This window comes from Sturnira hondurensis, unplaced genomic scaffold (genome assembly GCF_014824575.4).
Source record: "Sturnira hondurensis isolate 20B ecotype Veracruz unplaced genomic scaffold, ASM1482457v3 Scaffold0006413, whole genome shotgun sequence".
NCBI classification, from domain to species: Eukaryota; Metazoa; Chordata; class Mammalia; order Chiroptera; family Phyllostomidae; genus Sturnira; species Sturnira hondurensis.
In genome coordinates, this window is record NW_028079044.1 from 57,824,784 (window position 1) to 57,852,323 (window position 27,540).

Below are 27,540 nucleotides of genomic sequence, written 5' to 3' on the forward strand. Positions count from 1 at the left end.
GGGGAAACAGTGGGCAGTTTTATTGCAGAATCGTGAATCGGTGCTTTAAAAATTAGCTTATGATGCCTTGCGGTAAAAAAGCCCAACATAAGTGTTGCTCTTTTCTCTGAAGCAAGCGGCCAGTGTTGGTTCTGCAGAACGAAGCGCTCTACCCGCAGCGGCGCTCCTACACGAGTGAGGATGAAGCCTGGAAGTCCTTCCTGGAAAACCCCCTCACCGCGGCCACCAAGGCGATGATGAGCATCAACGGGGACGAGGACAGCGCGGCCGCGCTGGGCCTGCTCTACGACTACTACAAGGTAGGTCTGCCTGCTCGGCCGACGCAGGCCCGCCCCCCCGCCCCTGCACTTGATTGGACCGCACGGAAAACAGTAATTTGCTGGGAGAGGGTAATGCATGTTGCTTCTGTAGTGACTGTAATAGTTTAATGAGTGCTTTGAATTACTACGGTTCAAAGCTGAAAAATCTACGATCACAGAATCAAAGGGTTGTTTCTGAGACGTGTGGAGTAGCCAGCTGCTTTGGCTCCAGGTGGAAGGTGACGCGCCCATGAAAGAAGCCGGTCACTGTGTGCCGTGGAGACCGAACATTTCCCCGAAGGTGGTCCCCAGTGCCATCAGGGTGCAGTGGTTCGTCCCTGTATAGTCAGAGTGATGATGGCCTTTTCCCTAAACAGTATCGTAGAGCCTTTGCTTTGATTTGACTGTAGGACTCATGAAAAACGAACCAACCTTATTTTTCAGTCATGGACTTCCTAGTTCTGACAGCAGGATACATTTTGCTGCCTATTTCTAGAGATCTAGATGAATCTTAATTAAATATAGTCTGTCCCCTGCCTGGAGTTTTACATGGTGTCCATGGACTCGACACCGCTGACTCGTGTCATCGTCACTCCCACTCCCCAACTGCCCATGCTGCGCCGGGCCGGTCACAGTGTGCGCACCACTTCCAGTGCCTCCAGAGTCCCTGCGGAGTCCGTGGTGGTTCCTCTCGCTTGCCGATGGGAAAGGCTCAGTTCTCAGGCCGCACAGCGAGTGCGTGTTGCTGCCCGGATCCCCGGCCTGGTCTGGTCTGTGCACAAGTCACCGCCTCGGCCGTGCCGCGCGTCTGCTGTGGGCTGCACTTTGCCTGCTGGACGCACTGTGGCAGCTCCTTGTTCTGACGGGGCGATACGGAAGGACGGCTCCGTATTCCAGTTTATTTTGTCATCTTTTTGTTTTTAAAACTCCCACATCTACAGAAAACTTAAAGTAAAGGACAGTTAACTCCTTAATACTGTCACCTAGATCAGGAATGTCAAACTCATTTTCATCTGGGGGGGCGGTGCGAGGGGGGAGCCACATCAGCCTGGAGATTGCCTAAAGGGCTGAGTGTAATTTCAACTCCTTAGCAGTTAAGGGTAGTTACATTGGGCCCTTTGAAGGCAACCGCGAGGCTGATGTGGCCCCCATGAAAATGAGTTTGACGCCACCGAGTCCTAGGCCACCCAACTGCCCACTTTGTGTTCCGTTCTGGCCCCATGTTCTTTCCTGAATACAAGAAATAGAGAAGGGAAAAAAGGAAAGAAGATAGTTAGGACGGGACCTAAACAAAAGGCCCAACTATTTTCTGATAGGAGGTCGTGTGGTCAGCTCGTATTTCGGAGACGGGGGTCAGTATCTTTTCTCTCTGAATGTGGATGGAAACTTGTGTGCTAACTAATGATGCTGGAGGAGACCCTTGTCTGGGAAGCGCAGCCGCTAAGGGTCCTTTGAAGTGGAACTTATTATATAATCTGTTCTCTTTATGGCTCGTTTTATTAACTCAGTATAAAAACCCTACGTTCCTAAGTATCAATTATGAAGTTTGAAGTTGCGTATTTGTAACTGAAACTTTGGAGAGTGGGGTGAGGACCTGCATGGTCAGTGCCAGGAAGGTGACGTAACAACCCCGACTGCGGTGGCTCTGTGCGTGTTTCCAGCAGGCTTCTGGGGGTGTTTTACGTCATAGGAGGAGATAGATTTTTGTGTCTATTCATTAAGGGAGACAGTCTCAGCAGTTCTCGATGTCAAGCTGCTTTTGACAGGCACAGGGGCTTTGCTTATTTGTTTGTTTGTTGTTTTTAAATGCCCAGGTTTTAAGTGTTTCAGGTTTTTAGGGGCGACCATTAGTCATTTTCACATAACAGCTTCAGTGAAGCTTTAAAAGCACATTGTTCATACATGAAACAATACTTTTTCCTTCTTTACGGGTAAAATAAGAAGATGGGAATGGGATTCCTACACACATGTTAAAAACCAGTCTCCCACCCCGAGGCGGCTTTGGAGAGCGGGCTGGGAGTAGCCTCCGCTGGGTGGAGGTCTGCAGCACACCCCGCGGCGTCCGCCTGCCTTCACCTCCCTTGCAGAGAGAGCAGAGTCCAAGAAGGGTTAGAGCAGCCTGAATGCGATTTGTCCTTTGCATCATCGACCATACGAATTCCCCAGTATCTGGAGAAATAGATCCCTGAAACCAGCATCTGGGTCTCGGGAATGCGCTGTTCACGTGGCCAATCCTTGCGACTGTGCATTCGTTCTGAGAGGAGGGGTGGCCGAGAAGAGCAGCGAGGAGGTGGAGAGAGCCCCGGTGTGTTTTCAGGAGCTCCTGGTCCGTTGCCTTGTGCAGACGAGTGGGTAGAGCCGGGCCACGGGTATTTCCCTTAAGAGATGAAACCCAGCCTCCGGGGACAGAAAGTGTGCGAGGCTCTGACTCTGTTCAGTTGAGGAGTAGCTGGTTTTTCCATTGCCACCTGGTGACCAGCCTGTGGGCTCTGCAGGGCAGACGCTGTCTCATTCACCCTGTCCCCAGAGCCCGGTGTTTGGAGGCATTTAGCAGATGATACGAAGGCCTGAATGGACCGGAAGGGACAGGCTGTATCCCTGCGTAAGGGTTAAATTATTGTCATGTGTGTTACTGTCTCAGGTCCCCAGGGAGAGGAGGTCGTCCGCAGCAAAGGCCGATGTGGAGCACCCGGAGGCAGACCACAGCAAAAGGTAAAGTTCAGTGTCGAGCATGAAACTGTTCTCTTGAAAAATGCCAGCTGTCCGAAAATACGACAGGAGTTTGTTCAATGAGGAAGTGCACATGGAAGAGAGGGGTGAGTTGGGTGGGCTCCGGATATCTAAATTCAGATTTTTTACTGATCTGCCCCTTACTCATCGTGATTCTATGGCTCTGAGAAGGTGCCACCGGTCCCTTTAGACGCAGTTGCCATTTCTACAAAACAAAGCATGAACTTTCTCCTCCTCGAAAGGGGTGTTTTGAGTAATAACATCAAGCTTATTCGTCTTTGATGTTCTGTTAAGGAGGGTGTGGCTTAAGGCAGTGGGGGGTCCATTCAGAAATACCGAGTAAATACAGTATATTCAACTGTTGTACAAATTCCTGTTGAAGTTAGTTTTTGAATATTTCAGGTTGAAACTTTCAAAAAATTAATTGAGGCTTAAAAAAAGGTTTAAAATATACCTTCATAGTTGCCTTGCGTTCCGTCAGTAACAAAGGAATGAAAGGTCGCCAAGGGATGAAGGGTCGCCCAGAACCCCGCCACCCTGACCGCGTGCCCTCGGGGGCTCACGCTGGGTCTGCACATCACGAGGCTGTGCTCGCCTGCCTGGGGAGGGCTTGGCAGTAAGCCTTCTCCTACTTAATGTGCCTCCTAAGTATGTTCGTGTTGCTGTTTTAATCTTCATAATCACCCTTTGGCAAAAGGCTTACGGCTTTTATTTTCTTCTTTTTATTATGGACATTTCAAACACAGCAAAGCAGGGGAATAACATAAAGCCCCACGGGCCGTTACTGGCTTCAGCAGCTACCAGCGTAATTCCTCTTGTTCAGTCCACTCTTCTGTCTTCTTCAACTTTTACACTGATTTCCTAAATTTATCTTTGCTGGAGTATTTTGTTTTATTTCCTATGATTTGCTTTAAGCCGTTGGTAAGCATTTCTTCGAGCCAAATGACGACATGAGCTGGAGGTCAAGGTCTCACGTGCTGCCCTGGAACCAGCTATACTTCAAATGAAGGCTGCACAGTGTTTTTTTATTTTCACAGAGCTTCAGTGATCCATTTTCTGGGTAGTTTTTCCCTTTTTCTCTTCCCTTAGGAAACATTCCTGGGTGTGACTTTAAACCGTTTGACGTTTTGGTCAGTGCTGAAATGTACTAAGTTGCCAAATTGCTTTTTTTCTTAAAAGTATCAGCCTGTATGATTTGAGGTAGCTTTGAAATTTTATTAATTTTACTCTAGACTAGACGTCATCTCACATCGCCCGGGATATTTATTAGAGCAAAGTAACTTTACGCAGCTGTGCCTGCTGGCACAACGTAGTCACAGGTTTCCGTTCGGCAAAAGCGAAGGCCAAACAGGCAGAAGTACTAGGAACGGCTCACGTGGCCTGAGCCCTGTGTGCCCGGGGTTGTTGCACACATTTATGTCGGTGCCAACTCTTTCATCCTCATCAGAACCTTCTGGGGACAGACACCATTATTGTCCCCATCTCATAGAAGAGTGTGCCATTGCTATGAGGTGAATGACTTGCTCAAGGTCACCCAGAATTTGAACCAGAGGAGCCTGACTTCAGGGGCCGTGTAGAAGCCGCCTGTCTGGACTGACCCGACTAGCCGTGTTGGTAGCTTCAGGGTTCTAGTGAGATTTGGGAGTGTTGTTAGAATTGTTGAGAATGAAGAGTATCAGAGGAGAGCTCCCAGGTCTCGGTGTTCAAATGAAATCTCACTTAATGCTTTTGGATTTTATCGACCTGTGGCTGTGGAGCCGCCGCCTTGTTCCCTGGCGTCTGTGTCTAGTTTCTGCTACTTGTATTGTAGTCACTGTGCAGGACCCAACAGCCCGGTGCCATTAGGAGCATAAAAATTGCCCACCCTGGCTGGGTGGTTTAGTTGTTTGGAGCATTGTCCCATGTACCCAAAGTTTGTGGGTTCAATTCCTAGTCAGGGCACATGCCTAGGCTGTGAGATTGGCACCTGCTTGGGGCATATACAGGAGGCAACTGATCGATGTTTCCCTCACATGGATGTTTCTCTCTCTCTCTCTCCCCCCCCACCTTCCCTTCCTCTCCCCATAAAAGCAATGGGCACATCCCCAGGTGAGGACTAAAAAGAAATTGTCAAAGAACTGTGTCAGCATTGAAAGAGTTTTATTTCTTTCTCTTAAAGAAACAGCATGCCACATGTGACTGAGCAGCCCCTCGTTTCCGCTGGAGAAAACAGGGTGCAGGTGCTGAAAAACGTGCCGTTTAACATTGTCCTTCCCCATGGCAACCAGCTGGGCATCGATAAGAGAGGCCACCTAACAGTCCCTGATACAACAGTCACCGTCTCCATAGCGACGATGCCTACTCACTCCATCAAAACAGAAACGCAGCCCCATGGCTTTGCCGTGGGGATCCCCCCGGCTGTGTACCATCCAGAGCCTGCCGAGCGCGTGCTGGTTTTTGACCGCAACCTTTCTGCCGACCACTTCAGCTCTGGCGCTCAACCCCCAAACGCGCAGAGGCGAACTCCAGACTCCACCTTCTCAGAGACCTTCAAGGAGGGCGTGCAGGAGGTACAGGAAACAACAGCGTCTTCCTCAGATGACTGTGTGTTTGTCTAAGTGTCGGGTTCCACCTCGTCCCTGTTATGTAAGCCTGAAACTCAGCCTGAAATGAATGGATTAGGAACAAAAGTGGGATTTTTTTTATAGAGAAAAGGCCCATGGGTATAAGTTGTAAGCTAAACCTATAAAACCAGACATTATCATCAAGGGCACATGGCTAATCTTACCAGCAGCTGAGTTAACAGTTAATGATTTCAGCTAAGTGTTTTGCTGGAGAAGGAGAAAGAGCCCTGTACATAGTTTTCCGGCAGCAACAGATCCTTCCACGTAGTCTGTTTTCGGCTCCTGTGCTGGACCTGAACAAGCTCAGGGCACTGGCCCTGATCTCACATGGTGGGCCCTGTGTTTATGTGCTTGGTGTTTCTTGGTTGGCAGAACCATCAAGGGAGGCAGGTGGGTCTCTCTCAAGTGTGTGGCGTGCAATTTACAAATGACCAATTTACAAATGACCATTTGCTAAGTTTACAAATTTAGCAAGTGCTCCTGAGGGTTTTGTGGTGAGGAACACCTCGCTCAGGTCCAAGTTAGACCCCGAAGATGTTCGAAGCTGTTGAAGGATGGGGCAGAGGCAGGGGAGTATCCCTCCGCTTACGGGGTCAGCAGTAGAGAAGCCACTTCTCCCGGGCAAGTGCACCCATCCCCGTGTGTGGACTTGGTTCCCTGTCTGAACTTGGTGCAGTGATGGTGCCGACCCAAAGTTGGGAGAGTCTGGTTGCAGATTCTAGGACTGGACAGAGTCAGGGTGTGTGGGAAAGAGGGGAAGGGACTTGGCGCCTTTTGGGGGTGCTCACGCAGACTGTTCTAGTTCACCTGAGTGGTATGCACAATAGCTCTTTTTCTTTCTTTTTAATTTTTTTTTGTTTTCATAGAGTTAAAATTTGTATTTGCAAGTGAGTGACAAAAGAGGAGTCGGTGGCTGTAAGCCACGGACTTGCTGCTGTGCCTGACGTCGGCCCGCAGCACAGCTGATGACCAGTTAACTAGCTGTGGCTCCTTACGTTGATATTTCAGGTTTTCTTCCCCTCGGACCTCAGTCTGCGGATGCCTGGCATGAATTCAGAGGACTATGTTTTTGACAGTGTTTCTGGGTAATAGTTGCCTTTTAATTTGATTTTTACCTCTCGGCTTTAATGACTCCGTTCTCTTTTGCTAACTGGATGCTGGAAAATCCGCGGTGGCGCTAGCGGGCTCTCACCGGTGTCTCGCAGTGCCTGCTGCGCTGCGGGGCCTCTCCTTGCCGCCCCCTCGGGCTCTGTGCGGTGTTTCTCATTTCCCTCATTCCTGGTGTCGGGCCTTTTCTTTCTTTTGGTTTCTCTTTAGGTGATGGTCGTACGATGGGACCTAAAAGAAGAGATGGTGGCATTAAGTTAGATCTCTGAGGTCCCCAAAGTCTGTTTCCAAAAGTGTGTAATTCTGGAAGCATTTAGGAGTAACATCGGGTTGATAAAGGCCTTTGTTTTCCCGTTAGCCTCACTAATAAGAAAATGAACAAAGTCAGTGTTTTTCCGACCTGATAGCTTCTTTTAAATCTCACAAAATGGAATCTCACACTGGGAGTATGAAACGTTACCAAATTAATCATGAACATACCATACTTTGCCGTGTATAATGCGCAGGTTTTTGCCCAAAGTTTTGAGGGGAAAAGTGAGGATGCGGATTCACGTGAGTAGTACTGATTTGTCACCCGTGCATGAAATCTCTTGTACCTCAAACATACAGCTAAGTCACGGGGATATAAAGTACAGCATGAAGAATGTTAATAATGTCACGTACTTTCATGGTGATCACTGCGTGAAGTCTGTAAGTGTGAAGGCTCACGATGTCCTGTACCTGAAACGAACACAATATTTTTCTGTCAGCTGTACTTTTAACTCAGAAGAGCTTTACATTTCAGAAGAAAAATTAGACATGAGGCCAAAAAGAAAGAAAATTTTTTGTACTTTGTGTCTGTTCTTGTGTTTTGTAATTATTTGTTACATAGAATTTCTTGTTCCACAATATGTTAGAAAACAAATGCTAAAATTCCTTTATAATACAAAAAGAAGTATCTACAAGTAAAAAATTAAAACAGAAGATTTTTTTCCTGAAAGTTTGGGCCAAAAATGTGAACGTCTATTATGCACGGCAAAATACAGTATAAAAACACCTGGAAAGAGTTTAAGATTTCATTTTATAATTTTGCTTTATGCATTTTTTATGTGTGTATATTTTGAGGTAAAAAAAACTTATTTGAAAGTGGAGGCTTTTATGGGAATCAAGACTTCCCTTAGAGATCTGCCTCAAGGTACGCAGGTCACAAACCCAAATGCCTTTAGGGTGTGGGCCGGGGTGGATGCCTTCAGGGTCTGACCAGGGTGGGGCCGGTCAGATGGCTCGGGCTGCCGCCCCGGGGGCTCCACAGCTTCTGTTGCACCTGCCCGGCTCTGCGGCTGCGGCACCGCCGCGGCGGTGGACGCACATGACCAAAGGGCGAGGCTGGCCTCCAGTACAGTTTCCATTTTATTTACAGGAATCCACTTATTTATAAAAAGTTTCCCAACCCCTCGTGATTAAACCACTTCAGGGGGCTATAGGGATAGTGCCCTTAGGTGGTAGGGAATGTAGAGAGTTTGGCAATGTCCTCTAAAGCCATTTAAATCACGGGCAAAAACAACCAAAAAGTGCTCTGGGGACTCTGTCGAATCTAATCGGGGGGCTGCCAACCACCCGTTTGCAGCCCTTGCTGGGTAAACGCCAGACTGGCTGTGCATCCGAGAGACTTCCTTCCACTCATTAGTGTCCTATCTGTGATGCCCCTGCCTCCGGACTTAATTGTCCCACCTCTGTGAGGTTGGAGAGTTGTGTGTTGCTCAGATTATATTTATCACGGCAGCAGTAGCCAGCGGTCAGCTGGAGGTTTCCTGGCAGCCTGCTCTTGTCCTAAGTCCACACTCGAGCACGGCGAGGCCGAGCTAGGCCACCCAGGAAGCTTCCGAGGGGGCCGGTTACATGTCTGGGAATTTTTTTGTTCTTCAGGAACAACTTCGAATATACGCTGGAAGCCTCAAAGTCGCTTCGCCAGAAGCCGGGAGACAGCACGATGACATACCTGAACAAAGGCCAGTTCTACCCGGTCACGCTGAAGGAAGTGAGCAGCAGCGAGGGGGTCCACCACCCCATCAGCAAAGTGCGGGTGAGTCCTGCCGTCTGCGCTGCCCTGGGGGACGCCGTCGGGGCTCACCAGCTCCAGGTCTGAGGCCGGCCTCAATGATCTCGGGGCAGTTTTAAGCCCTCCCTGTGAAGTCCGACACTGCGCAGCCCTCCGAAAGGTGCTCGCCCACGTTGTCTGTGTTGTGACGCACTCTCCTCCACAGAGTGTGATCATGGTGGTGTTCGCGGAAGACAAGAGCAGGGAGGACCAGCTGAGGCACTGGAAGTATTGGCACTCGCGGCAGCACACGGCCAAACAAAGATGCATTGACATTGGTGAGGAGCCCGAGCGAATGGCCGCGTTCCCCTTCTCTAAATCCGATTATTTTTGGCAGCGATCAGCTTCCTGCCGTAAGCACTTGCATTCTTACGCCAGCTGCTGATCCTCTCCAAACACTGTCCTTGGTCTCCAGGAGTCAGTGCTCCCGATACTACTTCCCTCAGAGGGACAGGTGTCCGGTCCTGGATGTATTGTCCCCGCATAAAACTGTCATCTGTGTCATCAGGTGGCCCTTCATCTGAGTGTCGCTCCTTTTCTTTCCCTCTTGGAATGTTCGTGTTCTCTTTTCAAGGGAATTGAAAGAATCGATTTGTACGCTTGGCTCTCTGGACTAGTTTGTGGCCTCAGTCCAATTGTTTGACCCTCTGTAGACCCAAATATCCTGATTTTGGCATAATGAGGAAAAATTAAATGTACCTGGGCTTGCTTCTATTATGAAAGTTCTTTTTCTTTCCTTTTTAAACTCCTTCCCACCCAACAGAATGTTAATTTGAGTTACCCACTGGTGATAATCCTACTGTGAACTGCTGTGGTCTCGTGTTGGAGTGAGAAATCTCTAATGCTTTTTCTTTGTCACCCCTGTAGCCGACTATAAAGAAAGCTTCAACACCATCAGCAACATCGAGGAGATCGCTTACAATGCCATTTCCTTCACTTGGGACATTAACGATGAAGCAAAGGTAAGTAACGAGGTCCCCATGCTACCCGCCCTTTGTGAGCGGTGGGAGGCGCCTGGGGAGCCGGCAGCTGCTGGGTTGTACGGTTCTGCGTGTCTTCATTTCTTTGCCCAGGAACAGGGAGAAAGGGCGTGGCCCAGAAGGTGGGGTAGAGCCGTACATCGTGGCGTGTGTGAAGGGACAGGACTTTGGGAGAAGAAATAGCTACTGTTCCTCAGCCCTGTGCTTTCTTCCCACTTGTCAGTGCCAGCTGGGTTTTTTACTTTCTCTCTTTCCAGTACTTCACGTTTTCTGAAAGTGTAGCATTTTCCCAGATGTCATGAAACTGTCCTTCTCCCCCTTCTGTCCTCTCCTTCCTCCAGAAAAGACCGTTTCTGTCCACACACTTTACTTAGCATGTGAGGTGCAGTAAGCGAGCAATCCGCGTGGAGCCACAAGCGGGGGGCGGAGCCTGCGCCCACTCGCTGTGTGGCCTGGGGTCAGGCTCCCCCTTGGGAGTGGACGGAATGCCCGTCTCCTGCCTCCTTTGGGCCTGCCGTGCGGGTTGTTGGAACAGTGCCCGTAGCTGTTGGGGCTGTCTCAGAAAGGCCCTTAAATAGGAGTACCATAGGCTGTGGTCTGTTTCACGTTGTTAACTTTGAAGACAGCATGCTTGAGATTCTTCCACCACAGACTTCTACGAGTGAAGAACTGTGTCTGATTCAGGTGGTCAGTTGGGTAATTAGAATCTTTAGTACCTATTAAGAAAAATTAAGCATATTCTTAGCTCATTTCTCCCTCTCCCTTTTAGTAGAATTACTCTCTTCACTAAATGATTAGAGTTCAGGTATTTATTTCTTTTTTGTTTAAGATTTTAGTTGGGGGGGATGGGAAGAGAGACATCAGTGGGTGGTTGCCTGTCATGCGCCCCCTACTGGGGACCTGGCAATGCAGGCAGGTGCCCCGACCGGGGATCAAACTGGAGACCCTTTGGTTGTCACAGACTTGTGCTCAGTCCCCTGAGCCACACCAGCCAGGGTTCATTAGTTTAAATACACTGTATTAGATGCTAACTACTACAGAATTTTTTCCCATTGCCTGGGATCCAATTACATAGCTGGATTCTTGAGAACTGTATCAAGTTTAACTACAGCTGCCTTCTCTTCCTCCGGTGGCCGTCATGTCTGAGGCAGACGTGTGTCTGTGGGACTGAAGGGTGCAGTACTGGGGTCCACCCGTCTGTGAGGAAGCTGAAGGCACTGCCCTTGCTGACCACCTGGATCCTGGGCAGATGTCCCAGGCCACTCAGTCCTGAGCTGGGTGCGTGATTAAACAGTGCATTCACTACAGGGGAGCTTCTAGGAGGAAAAGCAAACTTCATTTCATGTCGTCGTCGCTGCAGTGGTTTTGAAGTTAAATGTCACGTAGGACTCGGTGTGCTGGCTACCGACAGCCTTTAGGAAGAACTGGCCCCGTGCCCCCCAGGTGCTTCTGTTCTTAGGGAACACCAGGGAAATGCAGCCGTTAGGGGCCACTTGAGAGGCTGTGGGGGCGGTGAGTGAGACCAAGGAAGTCCTGAGTTCACTCTTCTGACAGACTGATGACCTTGAGCCAGCCCTGGGGTTCATGGGCTTGCTTTTCTCCCTTTGTGCCCCTAGAAAAGTTGAGAGGCAGCAGTGGCCAGCTCCCTCTGTGTCGTCAAGGCCAATAAACACTTGTCAGGGTGCGTGGAGGACTTGGCAGCAGTGCCCAGCACATTGGCAGGGCCCTTTGTTTGTTTGATGTGTCACCGGGCGGGAGGAACGAAAGCCAAGATGACAGGTGGGGATAATGGCTGGTGTTAGTGTGCGGCCTTCAGCGTATTCGCGTGGAAGGGAAATGTTGTTAGAGGCGTGTCTGGAGTAGCCTTAATAGCATCGCCAATTGCTGTAGGTAAACTCGGTTTCATTTCCCCTTCCAGACCCCGGGCTGACCTGACCTGTCGGTGCCGTCCTGCTGGGGGAGGGGGCTGTGCCCATTCTGAGTGAGGCTCTGCCTTCAGAAGCTGGCGTCCGGCCCCCGTTTCAAGTGTGTTGGGACTGAGGGTCTGGATGTTTGCTTTCTCTGGCCAGGCTGATGCTTGCCGCTTTCACACTGCGCGAAATGGGGGCCATCAGGCCACTGGGTGCACACTGTACGTGCGGGGCCCTGGGCAGACTTTTTTTGCTCCTGTTCCTGAAAGTATCCACCTTCTCGTTCGGAGTAGGATGTGTCTGTGGATTCTCCCAGCTCACTCTCCACAAACATGAGGGTTTATGGGAGATACCAGGCATTCCCTCCTCCGCCTCATACTTTTTTTTAAAGATAACTGGTAGACCCTTTTGGCGACCCAGGATGAGGAACCCAGAATTCTGGCCCGGTGATGACCTCTGAACCCTCCCATAGCTTCTGCGCCCTTTGGCGGTGACACTATATTTCGAGGACACGTTGGATCAGCTTATGTTCCAGTCTGGAGAAAACGCTGTCAAGGCCAGAGTCACCTTACACTGTGCCTGGACGCGTCCTTTGGCTAATCGTATACTCGCCGTCACCATGGAACTTGAGGAAGTAATGAAACTTGTAAGAAACCGTTAGTTTTCACAGTGATGGCAGAGAAGGACGTCACTTGGAAAGGCAGAGCTGTTCAGACACAGACCCCAGGCGCAGGGCTGCTCGATTCGTTTTTCTGTGCCCCACACGAAGCTGGGTTGCTTGGGTACTCGGCTTCCTTGGAAGAGTCTGGAACCCCTGGGCAAGTCGCAGTCCGGCGTTTCACTGTGGGTTGACTTAACCACATCGCCCCCTCCTGACGTGGAGCCGCGATGAGCTGCTTGAGGTGGTCTGGGCAGAAGAGGTGGTTCCCTCTGAAACGTTGCAGTTTGGTGCTCCGGCGCCGGCCCTGAGAATCTGTAAGCCAGGAGGGCAGAGGTGCCTCTGGGGAGAGAGGACTAAGAAATGGGGGGCGCGTCCAGGAGGTGGGAGGAAGGTGAACGCACGCTGGGACTCTGAAGGTCTCTGCAGAGCCAGCGGCGCACCTGCCCCTATTGCAGGGATTCCTGACTCTACCGGGCAAATACCTGCAGGCCTGCCCTATCCACTGCCTTGTGGGGGGTCCCGGCTAGCACACTAGTGCTGTCTTCGGGTGCATTGCAGGTGTGTTATGTAGGCTTCCATGGGCGAGCCTGGGATCCTAAACATAACACAATTATTTGCGGAGACAAATAGCTCATAATTGGGATTATGTGTTCTGCTCATTTGGGGAGCCAAAACCCAGGGCGCAGTTCTGGATACGCTGCCCGTCTCAGCCTGGGGTTTCAGGTCTTGCTTGGATTGTAAGTCTGAGAGTTTACAACGACATTGAGATCTGGTTAGTGATAGGAAGTGAGGGCCTCTCAAAGCCTCGAGATCTAAAATAAATAGAGGAAAAGCAGTTCCCAAGAGAGAATGAGCTCTTGAATGCCTGTTTTGTGCTGGGCACTGTGGCAAGGAACCTTGCCTGTGTTCACACCTGGCAAGGCCATGCTCCCTGTGCAGGAGTCCCAGAAAGCCCTGGGCTCTGAGGAAGGGTGCGTCAGGATGAGGCCACCTGTGGGTGCAAGAATCGGGCTGGACCTCGAAACGCATGGAGCGTTCCCGACAGGGGAGCCTGTCTCAGCGCATAAGGGGTCTCATCAGCAGAGTCGCATCGTGGACTCGCTGGTGAAACGCCCGCTGTCGAAGGGCACTTTCACTATTGGGACATGATTTTTCTTGGTTGTCGGGTGAGTGATGTTTCACTACAGAGGAGTGGAAATTATAAACCGGGAAACAGCGGTGCAGACGCCCAAGCCTGAGGGAGCCCTTCGTCCCAGGCAGCGCTGGTAGGAAAGGGCGCCTGTCGCGTGCAGGAGTGTGTCGGGTCGGCGTTTCTTTGGTCCGCCCTGAGTCCCCGTGCCCTCCGAGAGCACTGAGCGAGCCTTTTAGAGAGGTAGTGACCCCAGGGGTACAAAAGGCCTAGCACGTTGCTGCCAGAGGTGACCTCTGAATCCCCGTGCTGGCGGAGGTCATCTGTGACACGGACAGCAGAGACAGAGAGCACCTGGCAGCCCCACACCACGCTCCTGCTGGAGCGCGCCCGGAGAGCCTAAGTGTGGCGTCTCGGTTTGCTTCTTTGCCTTGTGCCTCTGTGGCCGAAAAGAAGCGGCAGATTTGCGCGTTTCTCCTGCAGGGCAACTGCGGAACCTGCGTGCTTCTCTGTCTCCACTAGCCCTTGCGAAGGAAGCACTTCGATTCACATCACCTCGGCTCTGTCTCAGGCAGGTGCAGCTGCGCCTTTTCTTGGTGGCAGATCATCTCTCTGGGGGTGACAGAGCGAGTTTCAACACACGATCTGTGTCTTCATGGCTCCCTTAGTTTTTGGCCGTCAGTGTGGTGGTTGGCCCGTGGAGAGGACACGGGGCAGTCACAGACGGGCCAGCCCTGGCCGAGGGAGCCTCCTGTGCCTCTTCCTGACTCCCCTGTCAGCTCTGAGCAGGACCCCCGGCACCCTGCAGGGCTGTCCCTCTGAGCCAGGTGCTTAGAGAGAGTGTCCTTCAGGGGCCCGTATTGCAGAGAAAAAACAGTTACGACCGTGGGCACGGAGATGCTCTATGACGAGGGTCCTGTGTCTGGCGGCAGCGCTGTTGCATTTGTCCTTTTGTCTCCTGTGGCAGAGTGCACAGAGTCCCTGGGACGGGTGGTGGGGGCGTGCAGAGTTCCTTCTGTCCAAGGGCAGTGACAGCCTGGTGACTGGATCTGGAGAATTGCTGTCTGTGCTTTTGGGACACAAGTTATGAGTTTAATCCCGGCCTGTTTTGCCATAATATCTGGACTTCATTGTGAGAGCAGTCTTTAGTTTGCTCGGACCGAGCGCATTGCTTGCATCCGCCGGGATTCCATTCTAGTGAAGCATCAGCCAAGTGCACCATTAAAACAAGGTGTTGCCGTGTGTGTGGTCGCATTGAGCAGGGACAGGTTTGGTTTGTTCCACAACTTGAGGTTCCAGCGTGGACGGGAGGGAGGAGGGAGAGAAGTGAGTCAGATGTCCTCCTTGCAGTTGCAGTTCAGTGTAGGCAGGAGATTTAAAACAAGGGTACGCTCCCTGCCCTCAATAGCAGACGAGGTCTGGGAGCGTCGTCACCTTTAAACCAGCGGAGGGAGACTCTTCGAGCCCAGGCAGACACGAGGCTGAGCGGCTCAAGCAGGGGTCGTCTGGCTTCCATCCGCCCCTCCCCCCTTAGGGAGCCTCAGGGGGGCTGTGGAAGCTTCTGGAGCCGCATTCATGCCGCTCCCAGGGTTGCCTTTCATGCAATTTAGAAATACCTGCCTGTCAAAGTAAAATTAAAAAAATGTTGGTGCTAGAATGATAGTCTGTTTCCTCACTGGAGGGAGTTTGATCAGCACTGGAGGTGACAAGGCGTTTTTCTTGATGGGAAATTTGTGGAGACTGCCTTTCGTTAGCTGGTGAGGAAAAAAGTCTTCACTTGGCAGTTGGAAAGTTCGCTTTGCAAACACTGTTGTGGGTCTGATTGGGAGAGAGGGTTCTCCCTGAAACTCTTCAGTTTTTTTCAGCGAAGTTTGTTCGACTCTGGCTTGAAAGCGTTTCCTAGAGTGTACGCTCGAGTCTAAATGACAAGCTCGCCCTGGTGTGAAATAAAATGCACTGGGGCCCGGAGGGGCGGGCGAGGGGGGGGGGGCTCAGACTCCGCAGGGAACAATAGCGCGCATTCGTCGCTGCACACGCCTGGGGGTGAGGGCCAAGTGCACGGCGGTTTTCATTGGACGAGGGAGACACTTGGCAGCGGAAGAAAGCCGTGCCTCAGTCATGAAACCTGCGTCTCGTGAAACAGGTTTGAAGCTCCACATCCATCCAGCCAGGATTTGTGTGGTTGTTGGAGTTTGTCTGTCTTCCTTCCTCTCTTTTCTCTTTCTTTCTCTCTCCTTCCTTCTTCCCTCCCTCCCTCCTCACACTGTCTCCCACCCTTCGCCCCGCCACTGCCAAAAAACTGTGAGCTCCTCTGTGGAACTTTGTCCTTTGACAGCTTGTCACTTCGGCCCTCCTTCTCCTAGAGTGCCATCTAAAGTATCGTTCCAAACTTGCCGCCTCACCCAGTTCCACTAAGTGGAAGGGCTTTGGCTCTGACCCGACGACCCCTCCCTGGTGACTGAACCCCCTGGAATGGAGACACGGGGCCGTGCGGGGCCCTGGCGTTCAGTCTCTCTCCTGTGGCTTGTCCGCTTCGTGTCGGCCTCCAGACCCATTAGTGAGAATGTGGGTGACCTCTCCACATGTTACCCCCTCGGGAACTTTTTCCTTAGCCTTTTAAAAAGATTTTAGTTACTCATTTAGCCTTCTTTAGAGTGGGGGGTATGATTGGAAACTTTGAGGGGAAGTCCGCTGCCTGCTGCCCCCCCCCCCTGCCGCCCCCCGTGACCCGCATGCATGCCCGTCCCACTCTGCGCCTGCAGATGCTGGAATGTGGCTGTTGTTTGCCTCGTTTCACACCTGCACCCAGGTCTGCGCATTTCAGGACAAACATTCTACTTATTTGGGACAGCAGGTGCCAAATCACTGTTTCTGCCAAGTGTCCTTAAGTTCACCAGGTCCTGCTTATAGGATGTGACAGGGGATGGCAGCGTGCCGGGACCTGCAGAATCAGCCAGTCGGTACTGCCTACCCCACCCCACCCCGCCTCTGCTCCCCCCGCCGTGGGCACTTGATCCCGGCTGGGCAGAAACCCAGCCGTGTGTGGGTGGGGTAGGAAGACCGGGCTGTGGCAACAGAAAGGGCGATGACTCCGTCCTTGTTTTCTCTGCGGGGAACCACCCTCCCAGATGGGAGCCGGTTTCAGGCCAGGGCTTTGCTCCTCCCGTCTCGCTCCTCCCTCCCCGCTGCCTTGCCGTTCTTCCTCTGACCTCTTCATGGCCACGCGGGTGTTTGAGAACTAACACAAACGCTAGGTGCACGCCTGAAGGCCTTCAGCCCAGCCCTGTGGCTTCCTCGGGGGAGGGGGTGCAATTTGCCCATGGCCTCTGAGCAGCGGCCAGTGTGACCTCCCTAGGGTCGTCTGAGGGACGTGCAGTGGAACCGGACCCTCCTGTGCTGCTGGCTCAGCCTCTGGTGCCTTCTGGGGCTTAATTAATTAACCAGGCTGGCACGTAGGGAGCTGTAGGGGACTTCAGGGCTGGTGGGAACTAACGTGAGCAGGGTTGCGGTTTCGGCGGGGTCGGGGGCAGGGGCCTTGATTAGGACCATGTGCTCATTGTGCTGTGCGCGGGCTGTTACCGTCTGGCAGGACTTGGGCTGGGGATGGCTCTTTTCACGTGGACTGCTTCCCACTCCACTGGCCTCGACGTTTGTAACCTCGTAGTGGTAACCTCGGGCATAGTGGAAGATGGCGGTTATTCTCTTTAATCAGAGTTATTGGATTTGGGGAGAATAAGCCGTGTTACTGACCTCGCGTTGTTGACAGTCATGTATCACAGTGCACAGTCCGCAGTCTGTGAGGGCGATCCAGGTTGTCAGGCAGGATCTCCGCCCTGCACACACCTGCCTTCCCAAAAGTCTGCTGCGCACAACCTGACGTGTGCAAGAGCAAAACACCATTTTCCCTCAGAGCTTATTTTCCTGCCATTATTCATCAATGTAACTCGTTTCTAACATCCTCATGGAAATTCTGTGCAAGGTAATTAGTCCATTGCTGCCGCGCGCAGAAGAAGCAACTTAAACAGTCATGTTGCATGGAGGGGTCTGCCTTCGCCGCACGTCGTTCATCGTCCAGCAGCCGATTCCGTGAGCTGCTCTGCAAGAGGGTGAAGACTGATCCGAGCATGAAGCTGGTCCTCAGAGGAGTGTCCTCTTCATACGAGGCTCGGGTCATGGGCGGGGCTCAGGAAGAGCTCCCCAGATTTCCGGGAAGTGGGGTACTTCGAGTTTAGGGAGTGAGAGACAGCTTTGTGGAAGGGAGAGCGTTCGACACGATTCTTTGAAAGATGGGACCTGCAGAGTGTTTTTGCCAAGTCTGTCTGACGGGACCTTTTTCTTTTCCGTTTTGTCCCCCTCCACTGAGTGGCTGTTGTGAATGTGAGTGGGAAAGAGGCAGCTGGGACAGTCCATCTGCAGAGGCCTGGTGGAGGCCTGGGCGTCTTAGGGTGCAGCAGACAGCTGCACCTGGTCAGAGGCCCCTTGGGCCTGGAGGCCGTGGCCATGCCCACACCTGCCCCTGCTGCAGGGTGCTGCAGCCGCACGGGTGACGTACTTGGTGAAGTGCAGAACTGTTAGGGACCGGCAGTTTCTATAGTGGAACGATGCTTGCTGTAGATGACGCTTTATAACATGAAAGTGAAGGGATGCCCTGGAACAGCGCGTCTAGCTCACTCTCGGGGTTTCTCTCTCGGGGTTTCTCTCTGCTGTGGAGCTCACCTTCTGTCTCTCCGTGCAGTCGTGGGCGGGCCAGTGCACCTCCACATCCCATAGGCTTTTCCAAATCACCGAAGGAGTGTGTGCAGTCAATTTAATTGTTGCTCGGCAAATACTCAGATATCTGACGCCCAGTGTTGCAGAGAGCTGCTTGGTGTACCGGGCTCTACCAAGACAGTCTGGGTTCCCTAACCCCTGGACCTTGGTTTCCTCATCTGGGAAGTAGGGTCAGAACAGTCCCAATTTCATAGATTGTTCTGAGGGCCAAAGAGTCAGGTCCGTTGTGAGAACGCAGTAAACGTGGCTTGAGTTTCATGGCGCCACGCGGTTTCCTTTGGCTGGGTTTTAGGAGTGTGGGGTCAGTCATTCAGTGGACGTGAGTTTCTTACCAGCCAGGCACAGTGCCGAGAGGCTCTGGAAACGCGAAGATGGTCAGCTGCGGCCAAGCTCTTGGAAACTCAGGGTTTGGTGGGGGGACTGCCACGCCAAGTGGGGTAAGTGCAGCCAGCGGAGGGAACACAGAGGAATGGAGGGTCAGGGAAGCTCCTTGGGCTTCTTTTTTAAAAAAGATTTATTTTATTTTTTAGAGAGAGGAAGGGAGAGGGAAAGAGAGGGAGAGAAACATCGATGTGTGGTTGTCTCCCACGCACCCCCTACTGGGGACCTGGCCTACAACCCAGGCATGTGCCCTGACTGGGAATCGAATTAGCGGCCCTTGGATTCATAGACCTGTGCTCAGTCCACTGAGCCACGCCAGCCAGGGCAATGTGTGTGTGTTTTTTTAAACATGTAAGATTCTATCTAAATGTCTCAGTGGGGGAAATTAAGACTGCTGTCTGGGTTCTTACACGTGAAGAGCAATGGAGAATGACTGTCGTGATGAGTGTTGGAAAGGGGACAGCCTGCGTGCTGGTCCACGAAAAGGGACCCGGTATTGTGAGCTTGTTAGTGTTGTCATTGGGCTTCTGCGCAGCTGCTCACAGTTTCAGTAACTTGGGACCGATGAGTTCCGAGTGCTCTGCGGATGCTTGCCTTCTGTGAATTAGACGGTGAAAACCACGTTTATGGTCTCTCCCCACGAACGAAGCCCACTTGCTGAAGCCCACACAGCGGACTGCAGGCGGCCAGCATGCTGCACCCCACTGCGCCCAGCTCGTGGGTGGGGGGTGAGTGGGGGCTGTCACCTTAGTTCTCAGTTTGCCTTTACTCTGGCTGGCGAGGGAACCGCCTGGGTTTTGAACACACTGCTTCCTTGTGTCCTTCTCCCCCTCCTTTTTTCCCTGGAGGAGTAAGTGTGCAGAAAGCAGCGCTGTGCGCACAGCATTGTGGGGCTGCCGCCGTGCTTCCTGGAATAATCGTTACAAATTAGTTCAAGCTCTTATTTCTTGTTGGTTCTATGCAAGTGAGCATTGGGACTCCAAAGTCTGGACAGGTTCATCCTCGGATAAGGCAAATCTTTCATTGTTTTCCTCTCGTTTTCAAACCAAGACTTGAAAACAAAACGAATTCCTTTAAAAAGCTGTGAGTGCCTGAGCTCTCGCCCGGGAATGAGGTGCTGTCCCAGCAGGTGCGCCAGCACTGAGTGGGGTGCCCTGCCGAGCTTCCTCGCCCTGCCTGGCAGTTGGTTCCTGTGGTTTTCCTCTCCTAGGGATGTGGGGTAGGAGCATTAGTTACTGGTCTTTTGAGATTTATATTACAATTATTTGAATAAAATCAAACTTTTCCTCAAAATCAGTGGCAGGAAAGGATGAAAACAGACAAGGTCGTCTTTTTTACAGTCCTAAAGCTCTTAGCATCGTTCTAGAGAGGAGAGGTCTGGTATCGTGCGGCCTTCCCTCGACCTTCAGAAGTAGTGGTGTGTGTGTGTGTGTGTGTGTGTGTGTGTGTGCACGGGCACACATGTGTTCCATGGACAAGGAGTTGAAGGTATACCAATCCATCGTACTTTTTACCTCTTTCCCGCCCTCCCTAGGGGGTGTTGGGGTTTTTCTGTAAACATGTTATGGAAAGTGTCTCTCTCCGTGGCGCGGGTGGTCTGCACGCTGTCTTGCCCCGACTGGGTGGCTCGGCTGTGGAACTGCCCACTTGGGGGTTGCCGTTGGGTGGGACCAGTCCTAGGTGTTCACACTGCCCTGGGACCCACAAGAGAGGGGTGCCTCGCACCCCCTTACTTGCCCTCCCGTCTGTTTGGGTGCATCTGATTGAGGGCCTTCACCTCCCTAAGTAAAGACTCCTAGATGCTGAGCTTGCCCCGAGCTTCCCCGTGGAGCTCACCCTCGTCCCTCTGTGGATGCGGTTCCCAAGTGAGGGACGCGGTGGCAAGGAGTCCGCCCTGGGTGTCCGGCTTCTCAGGAAGTCTCCTGTGCGGATAGTGGAAACACCGAATTGCAAAAACCCGCCTGTGTACCCCATCGGGATGACACAAGGACAAGTCGCTGTCCAAGAACTTGGACAACGGTCTAGCTGGCCCAAGTCAGCAAGCCGCTGCTCTTGGCCCGGCCGGCCAGCTGCCCGCCTGTAGGCTCCACGGAAACGCCCCCACACCCAGCTGCTCGCTCACCGTCCAGCTGCCTTTGCACTGCAGCTGCGGCATCGAGGGGTCGCCTGTGGCCCTTTCACCGGAAGAGTCAGCCAATTCCCAGTCCAGATAAACACTCGAAAGCTGTGTTATGTGTCTGCACTGAATGTGCTCGCAGCAGTATTTACACGCGACTCTCTCTGCGCTCTCCTCCTGTATTAGAAACGTGTGTTAGTTACTCAGGGCCATGTCCCAGGCCCGGTGGGCTGGTTGAACTTTGTCTGCGTCCTCATTGGGGACGGGCGGCACCAACAAGCCTGGCACTGTCGAGCAGAGAGACGCCTTACACCCTCACCGCACGTGCCCCTCATCCGCAGACGTCACTGAAGGCACAGACAGAAACAGAGTGTGACGGGCCCAGCAGTCACGGGGTTATGAACGATGAGTTCTTGGGGTCAGCGTGGCCTCGTCAAACAGCGAGGCCAAGCATTTCCTTTAGTAGGTGTCGCCTACTGATTGAATGGACCTTCTTGTTTGATAGGGCTGTGGCTCTGTAAAAAATGTATTAGAAACTCTGATGGGATACATATAAACACATGTAAGAGTATCTGAACTCGTAAAGAAAGGAAACCGTGTACTGGGACTTGGCTTTAACAATCTCTGAGTTCTGGAGCCAAAGTAACCATGATGCCTCTCTGAAGGCTTGGGGTTTGCACTTGGCTCCTGCTGGTTTCTGTTTTGTACAGAAACTTGACACTGGGAAGCGAGGGGATGTTAGGTTTCAGGTTGGAAACTCTTGTAAAGGGAATATTGCTTTGAGTCAAAGACTTCCTGGAATTGTGGAGGCTGAAGTCTAAGTCTCCCTGGCCGCTGTTTTTGCCTTAGGAACTGAGCCGTGAGATTTAGAATGACAGAGAAAAGTTTAATTTTTCCATTGGTTGCAGGAGAAAGACATAGTGGTTTGGTTGCTTCATGTTCTCAGTTGGCGTGGACTACTGTCTGTCCGTCCACCTGCCTGTCTGCCTTTCTTTCCGTTTTTCTTTCGTCTCTTCCATAGACTGTCTCCTTGACTCCAGTTTCTGGATTTACACGAAGTATTCTTTAAAAATAGACTGCAAAAGCACCAAGTTTTCATAATGGATTTGAAACTTGTGTGTGCTTTTTGCCCATGTATCTAGATTTAAGTATTTAAAAAATAAGTCAATTTGCTTATTTACTAAAAAAATGAGTTAAATGGAAAGGAAAGTCATAGCAGGCAAACAGGGCCACCTGGATCCGGCACTGTGCTCGGGACCGAGCAGGGGACACTGCGTAAAGTGTGGACCCAGCCTGCTGAGTGTCTCCCGCTGGTCAGGGAGACGCAGGCCTGCAGTGGAGAGATGGCCACCCACTTCCAGTGGCGAAGAAGAGCCAGGAGATCAGCATAAAAAGTTGATTTGGGAAAGAGAGGTAGCAGGGTGTAAGGGGGGAAGTCCCAGACATGCATCCTGGCCCCTGTGCTTTCTACGTTGAGGACAGTTTTAAAAAATCTCTCCATCTAGCCCTGACTCATGGGGCTCAGTGGGTTGGATGTCACCCCACAAAGGAAAGATTGCCAGTTCAATTCCCCATCCGGGAACATGCCTGGGTTGGGGTGTGTGCAAGAGGCAACCCATCAGTGTTTCTCTCACGTACCAGTGTTTCTCTCCCTCTCTTTCTTCCTCCCTTTCCCTCTAAATAATTAAATCAAATAATTTTTTAAAAAATGTCTCCGTCTTGCCGTGTAAAAGAAGGGATAGTGCTGTCTCTCAGGGTTGCGGTGATGTGAATGAGACCCTGCAGGTGACCTGCCAGCACGGGCCCTGCCACGTCAGGGGCTCAGTGAGTGGGGTCACTGCTCTTGCCCCCCTGACTCCAGTCCAGGGTGATGGGGACATTCTGCGGAGGTGGCCAGAGACGCGGGACGGACCACACCTTCGAAGGGTGTTTCCGGAATGGGGAGTAGACAGTCTGGGTGGAGAGTGGGTGGGGCAAGACAGGCAATGAATTTTAAATCCACTGATTTGAACAAGTTCTCAGCCTTTTACGAGGTTTTAGTCATGTCCTAGTTAGAAGCGGTATATAGACTGGAGCAAGAATAAAAACTGTGTCAGCATTGTGCATTCCTTCCAGGGAGCATTCTTTGTCTTTGTGATGATATATTTTTTATCTCCTTACCCTCTTCACACTCCCTTCTCTTATGTTTTCCCCCTTTTCTAACCTAATTAAACTGATCCCTAGCTGGGTCTTGGTTCAGCTAGGGCACCCACTCTGCTGCAGCGGATCTGCTCTTGGTTGTCAGGGCCGAGAGGTTGTGGCCCCGGGAACAGAAAGGAACACAGCCCTGAGACACAGCCACGAGACAGGAAGATCTCAGGGCTTTGAAATGTGCCAACCTGGTTTAAAAACTGTCATTCCAGTGATAGCCACTGTGTGGTGCTCGCGCACCAGAAATAAATTCTAAAGCCGAATAGTTGAGCCCTGGCAGGCTGGCTCAGTGTTGGGCATCTTCCTGCACAGCGAAAGGTGGCTGGTTCAATTCCTGGTCAGGGCACAAGCCTGGGGTCGAGACCTGTGCAAGAGGCAACCTATCGGTGTTCCTCTCCCTCTCTTTCTGCCTCCTTCCCCCTTTCTGCAAGAATAAATAAAATCTTAAAAAAAGAATTGAATAGTTGAATGGGAGCACTAAAGTGGTGTGATCGTGTGTGGAGAGGTTAAAATCCAAAATCATGAAAACTGAGGGGACACAGTGTATTTACTCGCCATTCAAGGGTTTGCCTAGGACTCTCTGGTACCCTGTAGTAATGCCGTTCACTGACTTCATAAATTCCAGAATATTCGGACATTGGGCTCTGCCGGTGGCCCTAAGTGGTGGTACAGACCTGAATCCAGGCAGTTTCCCAGAGAGTTTGGACGCAGCTGCAAAGAAAACCTGCGCTGTGGGCCAGCAGTCCACAGGGCTGCTGGAAGGCGGCTCACCCGCTGCGGGGTGCTCAGTGCGGTTCTGGAGGCCAAAGCTGATGGCATTTCAAAGCCGCCGCCCGGTTTTCCTGGAAAGCTGTCATTGCAGTGACTGAAAGGAGTTTTAAAATGAGCTCTTTGCCTTTGCAGAACTTCTTTGAATTGCAAAGCTGCACCCTCATTTAGAGCAAACTTGAGGGATTTCGGTGATGTCATCGTTTTTGCAGGCGGGGCTGAGGTGTCTGACCTCGTGTCCGGGCTCACGGAGCCTTCTCTTCGCAGGTGTTCATCTCCGTGAACTGCTTGAGCACGGACTTCTCCTCTCAGAAGGGCGTGAAGGGGCTGCCTCTCAACGTTCAGATCGACACCTACAGTTACAACAACCGGAGCAACAAGCCCGTGCACCGGGCCTACTGCCAAATCAAGGTCTTCTGTGACAAGGTGAGACTGTCCGATCGGGCAGGGGGCTTGGAGCACAGCCTGGCGGTGGACCCTTCCCCACAGAGGAAGACTAGGGCCTTTTCACCGAGTTCGACATGAGTGTGCTATGGTAAATGTAAAACAGTACAAGGTCCCATTGTGTAGGGAAGAAAAAAATCATGTCATTTTAGTGGAAAGAAGACACTTTGTTGAGCATGTCTGTAGGGTCAGGGTGATATCGTGCGGCTCCCACCTGCTACTTGGGCCGCTGCCTGGCCATCTCTGAACTTGGAGCCCCGTGTACTCAGCCCAGGGAACCTGGCTCAAGACCACCAGGTATCAGCCCCTGCCACAGCCTGAAAATCAGTGTCCGCGGGACCCCTGGAGCTCGCCTCATTGTCCTTTCTTCTCGAAGGTTGGGGTTCATGGCCTGGTGGCCAGGGCCTCAGAAATCCTTCCCCGCGTCTAGTGGAGGTGGATGTTTCATGGCTTCTGGGTGGGGGTGAATCTGGTCTGTGTTCCTCCATCCTGAGTGGAAGCAGAAGCTGCTCACCGTTCTGTGGGGCTGGGCTGACCAGCGAGGAGGACAGTGGCCTGTCTCGCCAGGCTCCCTGCGGTGGGCGGGGGTGCGGGGACAGAGATAAGAGAACAGCAGACCAGTGCCACCCAGCGGCGGCTGGGCGACCCGGGACGCACGCCGCTGTTTCCCTGTCGGGGAGGCGGTGTTTGTGTTGGTGGCGGCGATTTTCATAAGCAGATGTCAGCGTGGTGACACCTTCTCCAAGAGGCTGAGGTGGTTGATTCTGTGTGCACATTTTTAACGTCCTGTGACTGTGTCGTGGTGCCGACGTCACGGAGTGGTTTCTGTTGCTTCTCTTTGGTATCGGGGGATTTATTTACAGAAGAACAAGTCACCGGTTCCTGCTTAGCAGGGTGCCATTGTCAGGAAATCTGCGCCACCCAGAGAGGAGTGCCGGGAGGCCGAGCAAGACGACTGACCCCTGTGTGCATTTTGTTACACTCTCCCTGTTCCGGTCACGTCTCTCACTGACCTGGCCTGTTGGTCCTGTGGCTCACTGGGGTGGCAGGGCCCTCCGCACAGATGGCACGCGTGTACCCCCCAAGCACGGTGCCCGCTTCCCTCTGAGTGCTCCTGCGGTCTTCCGGGTTGTACCTGTCACTTAGTTGACCCCAAGTCCTGGGAGAGAGTCCCAGCCCTCGGCGCTGACGGGCCCATGTAGGAGTGCATACTCCAGTCGGGTCCCTGGATTTTCCTCCCCTTTCTGCCCCCGAGCAGCAGGAGCAGCCTCATGCGTGTCCTCCAACACACGTGTGAAGGTGGGGGCTGCACCAGCAGACCTCCTCAGGGCCCACGTAGCCTAGCCACACCCACCACTGGGCGGGGCGGGGGGGGGGGAGGGCCCTGCTGTGTCACCTCCCCATGCTGTCGCAGAGGGAGAGGTGGTTTTAAGAACAGGCTTTTTGGAAAAAGCTGCTGTGATGAGGCCAAGAATGCAGTGGGTCACGGAATCCGTCTCCACAGAGGAGACATCCCCACCCCGTGTCAGGATCAGGGTTAAATATCGTGAAGGGGACCAGATCAAAAAAATCACGTTTTGTCTTGTCTGGTCTTGACCTACAGGGAGCTGAACGGAAAATCAGGGATGAAGAACGAAAACAGAGCAAAAGAAAAGGCAAGTGCACTGACCCCAGCTCCCAGTTGAACGCCTGTAAGTAGCCTTGTTGCCTTCGGCCGTTTCAGACCCTGTCCCTTCAGAATGGCGGGAGATGGGAAAAGCAGAGGCCGTTTTGCACTCTGGTGGAGCAGGGGCGTTGCTCCCTTTACCAGGCTCAGACCAGATGGACAGCTGCACTAAGTCACGTTCTTGGGGCACCCCAGGGCGGAGTCTCACATCTTTCAGAGTTTGGGCTGTTTTGGCTGTTAGGTCTCGCTCAGGGTGCTGCTTGCTGTCCTGAAAAATAGCACCCGTCCCTCCTGAATAGCTGATGGTAAAATTGGGCTTGCCTGGGTTTTTAAGAATAACAACGCCCTTGGGAATTCAGGATCTTAATTCCAAGCGAGAAGTTTTCTCATACATCGTATTCTAAATTTGCAGAATCTCTATTTGGACATGTCACCACGAAAGCTTGCTTGCTTTCCTTCTTTTTTAATGTGACCAATGTCCATCTTCACAACATCCCTTCTGTCTACTAAAAGGAAAAGGTGGGGTTCTGTAGTGCCTCGTCTGCAGTACGTGGGCCTCTGGCCTCTGGCCTTTGGCCGCTCTGCCAGGCTCCGCACCGTGTGTTTGCCCTGCAGCCTGTTAGCCAGGGTCGCCCACCGCAGCAGAGGGCCAGCTCCCGAGAGAGCTCTCAGAGAGCAGCCGTGTAACCAGGGGAGCGCACCCTAGGCACCGCAGGGCCAGGCGGCAGGGGAGGACAGGCGCTGTGACTTCATGAATTGACACCCGGGCTGGGTCTGAGGGGGAGGGTGTGTGTTTGAGGTAGGAGAGGGCATTGCTGTTAGAATGGGAGTTATTTAACGAGGCTGGAGCCACAGTGAGGTCACATCCAGGTTATGTCTACGTGGAGACTGTGTTTCAGTCTTTCAGACAAAAGCTCACCATGCTTTGCCTGCATTCCAGGTCATGTGTGTGTGTGTAAAGAGAACTTCCTCTGTTTGTGACGGGATGTCCAGTTGGTTTTAGGGCAGTAAATCCAAGCGACGTGTTCCTTGACATGGTTTTCCGTAGCTCAGGTGACGTGACCTGCGTCTGCTGGGGGCCCAGTTCTACCCCGGCTGCGTTCAGGAATGCGCTGTCACCTGCGTCCGCAGGCCGCTGACCGCGGTGTGCCCGTTGCCTCCCCAGTTGCTGACGTCAAAGTGCCGTTGCTACCCTCTCACAAGAGGATGGACGTCACGGTCTTCAAGCCCTCTGTCGACCTCGACACCCAGCCTGTCCTCTTCATTCCCGACGTGCACTTCGCCAACCTTCAGCGGGGCCCGCACGTGCGTAACCGGGGTCCTGGGGCAGCCAAAGGGAGGGCAGGCTCCGCACAGACGGGCCTCGGCAACGGGAAGCCAGGACTTAGGGAGCTGTGAGCGGCGTCAGGGTCAGCTAGTTGGCCTGCCAGTCGGGGCGACGGGGCCCTTGCCGCACGGGCTGTGGGGGCAGCCGTGCCTCAGACACTCGGTGCCAGACCCACAAGCTAGATTCTCTGTGTTTGCTTATTTACATTCAGTTAAAAGGGGGTAGAGTGCTAGGTAACACAGGTTGGAGTGCGTGGGGTTGCGTGTCCCCTGCGAGAAGGGCGTGGCCTTGGTCACAGGGACGTCCCTGGCCCGAGGACAGCTGTGTCCCGGCAGCAGAGGTGCAGCTCAGAGCAGGGGCATGACTGGGCTGCCAGCAGAGC

The 27,540-nt window shown here is 52.5% G+C and overlaps 1 protein-coding gene across 3 annotated transcripts in view; it reads left to right on the forward strand.

The window, feature by feature from the left end:
• GRHL1 (grainyhead like transcription factor 1) overlaps window positions 1-27,540 on the forward strand; it is a 37,016-nt gene that overhangs the window by 2,999 nt on the left and 6,477 nt on the right. For 2 of the 3 annotated variants that reach the window (XM_037048699.1, XM_037048702.1), the window contains exons 2-11: window positions 113-299; window positions 2,941-3,011; window positions 5,188-5,578; window positions 6,641-6,717; window positions 8,645-8,801; window positions 8,983-9,094; window positions 9,684-9,778; window positions 23,989-24,147; window positions 25,769-25,856; window positions 26,997-27,136. In XM_037048699.1, the coding sequence (XP_036904594.1) occupies window positions 113-299; window positions 2,941-3,011; window positions 5,188-5,578; window positions 6,641-6,717; window positions 8,645-8,801; window positions 8,983-9,094; window positions 9,684-9,778; window positions 23,989-24,147; window positions 25,769-25,856; window positions 26,997-27,136 (1,477 nt within the window). The remainder of the gene's footprint in view (window positions 1-112; window positions 300-2,940; window positions 3,012-5,187; window positions 5,579-6,640; window positions 6,718-8,644; window positions 8,802-8,982; window positions 9,095-9,683; window positions 9,779-23,988; window positions 24,148-25,768; window positions 25,857-26,996; window positions 27,137-27,540) is intronic. The other variant, XM_037048701.1, reaches the window with a different exon arrangement.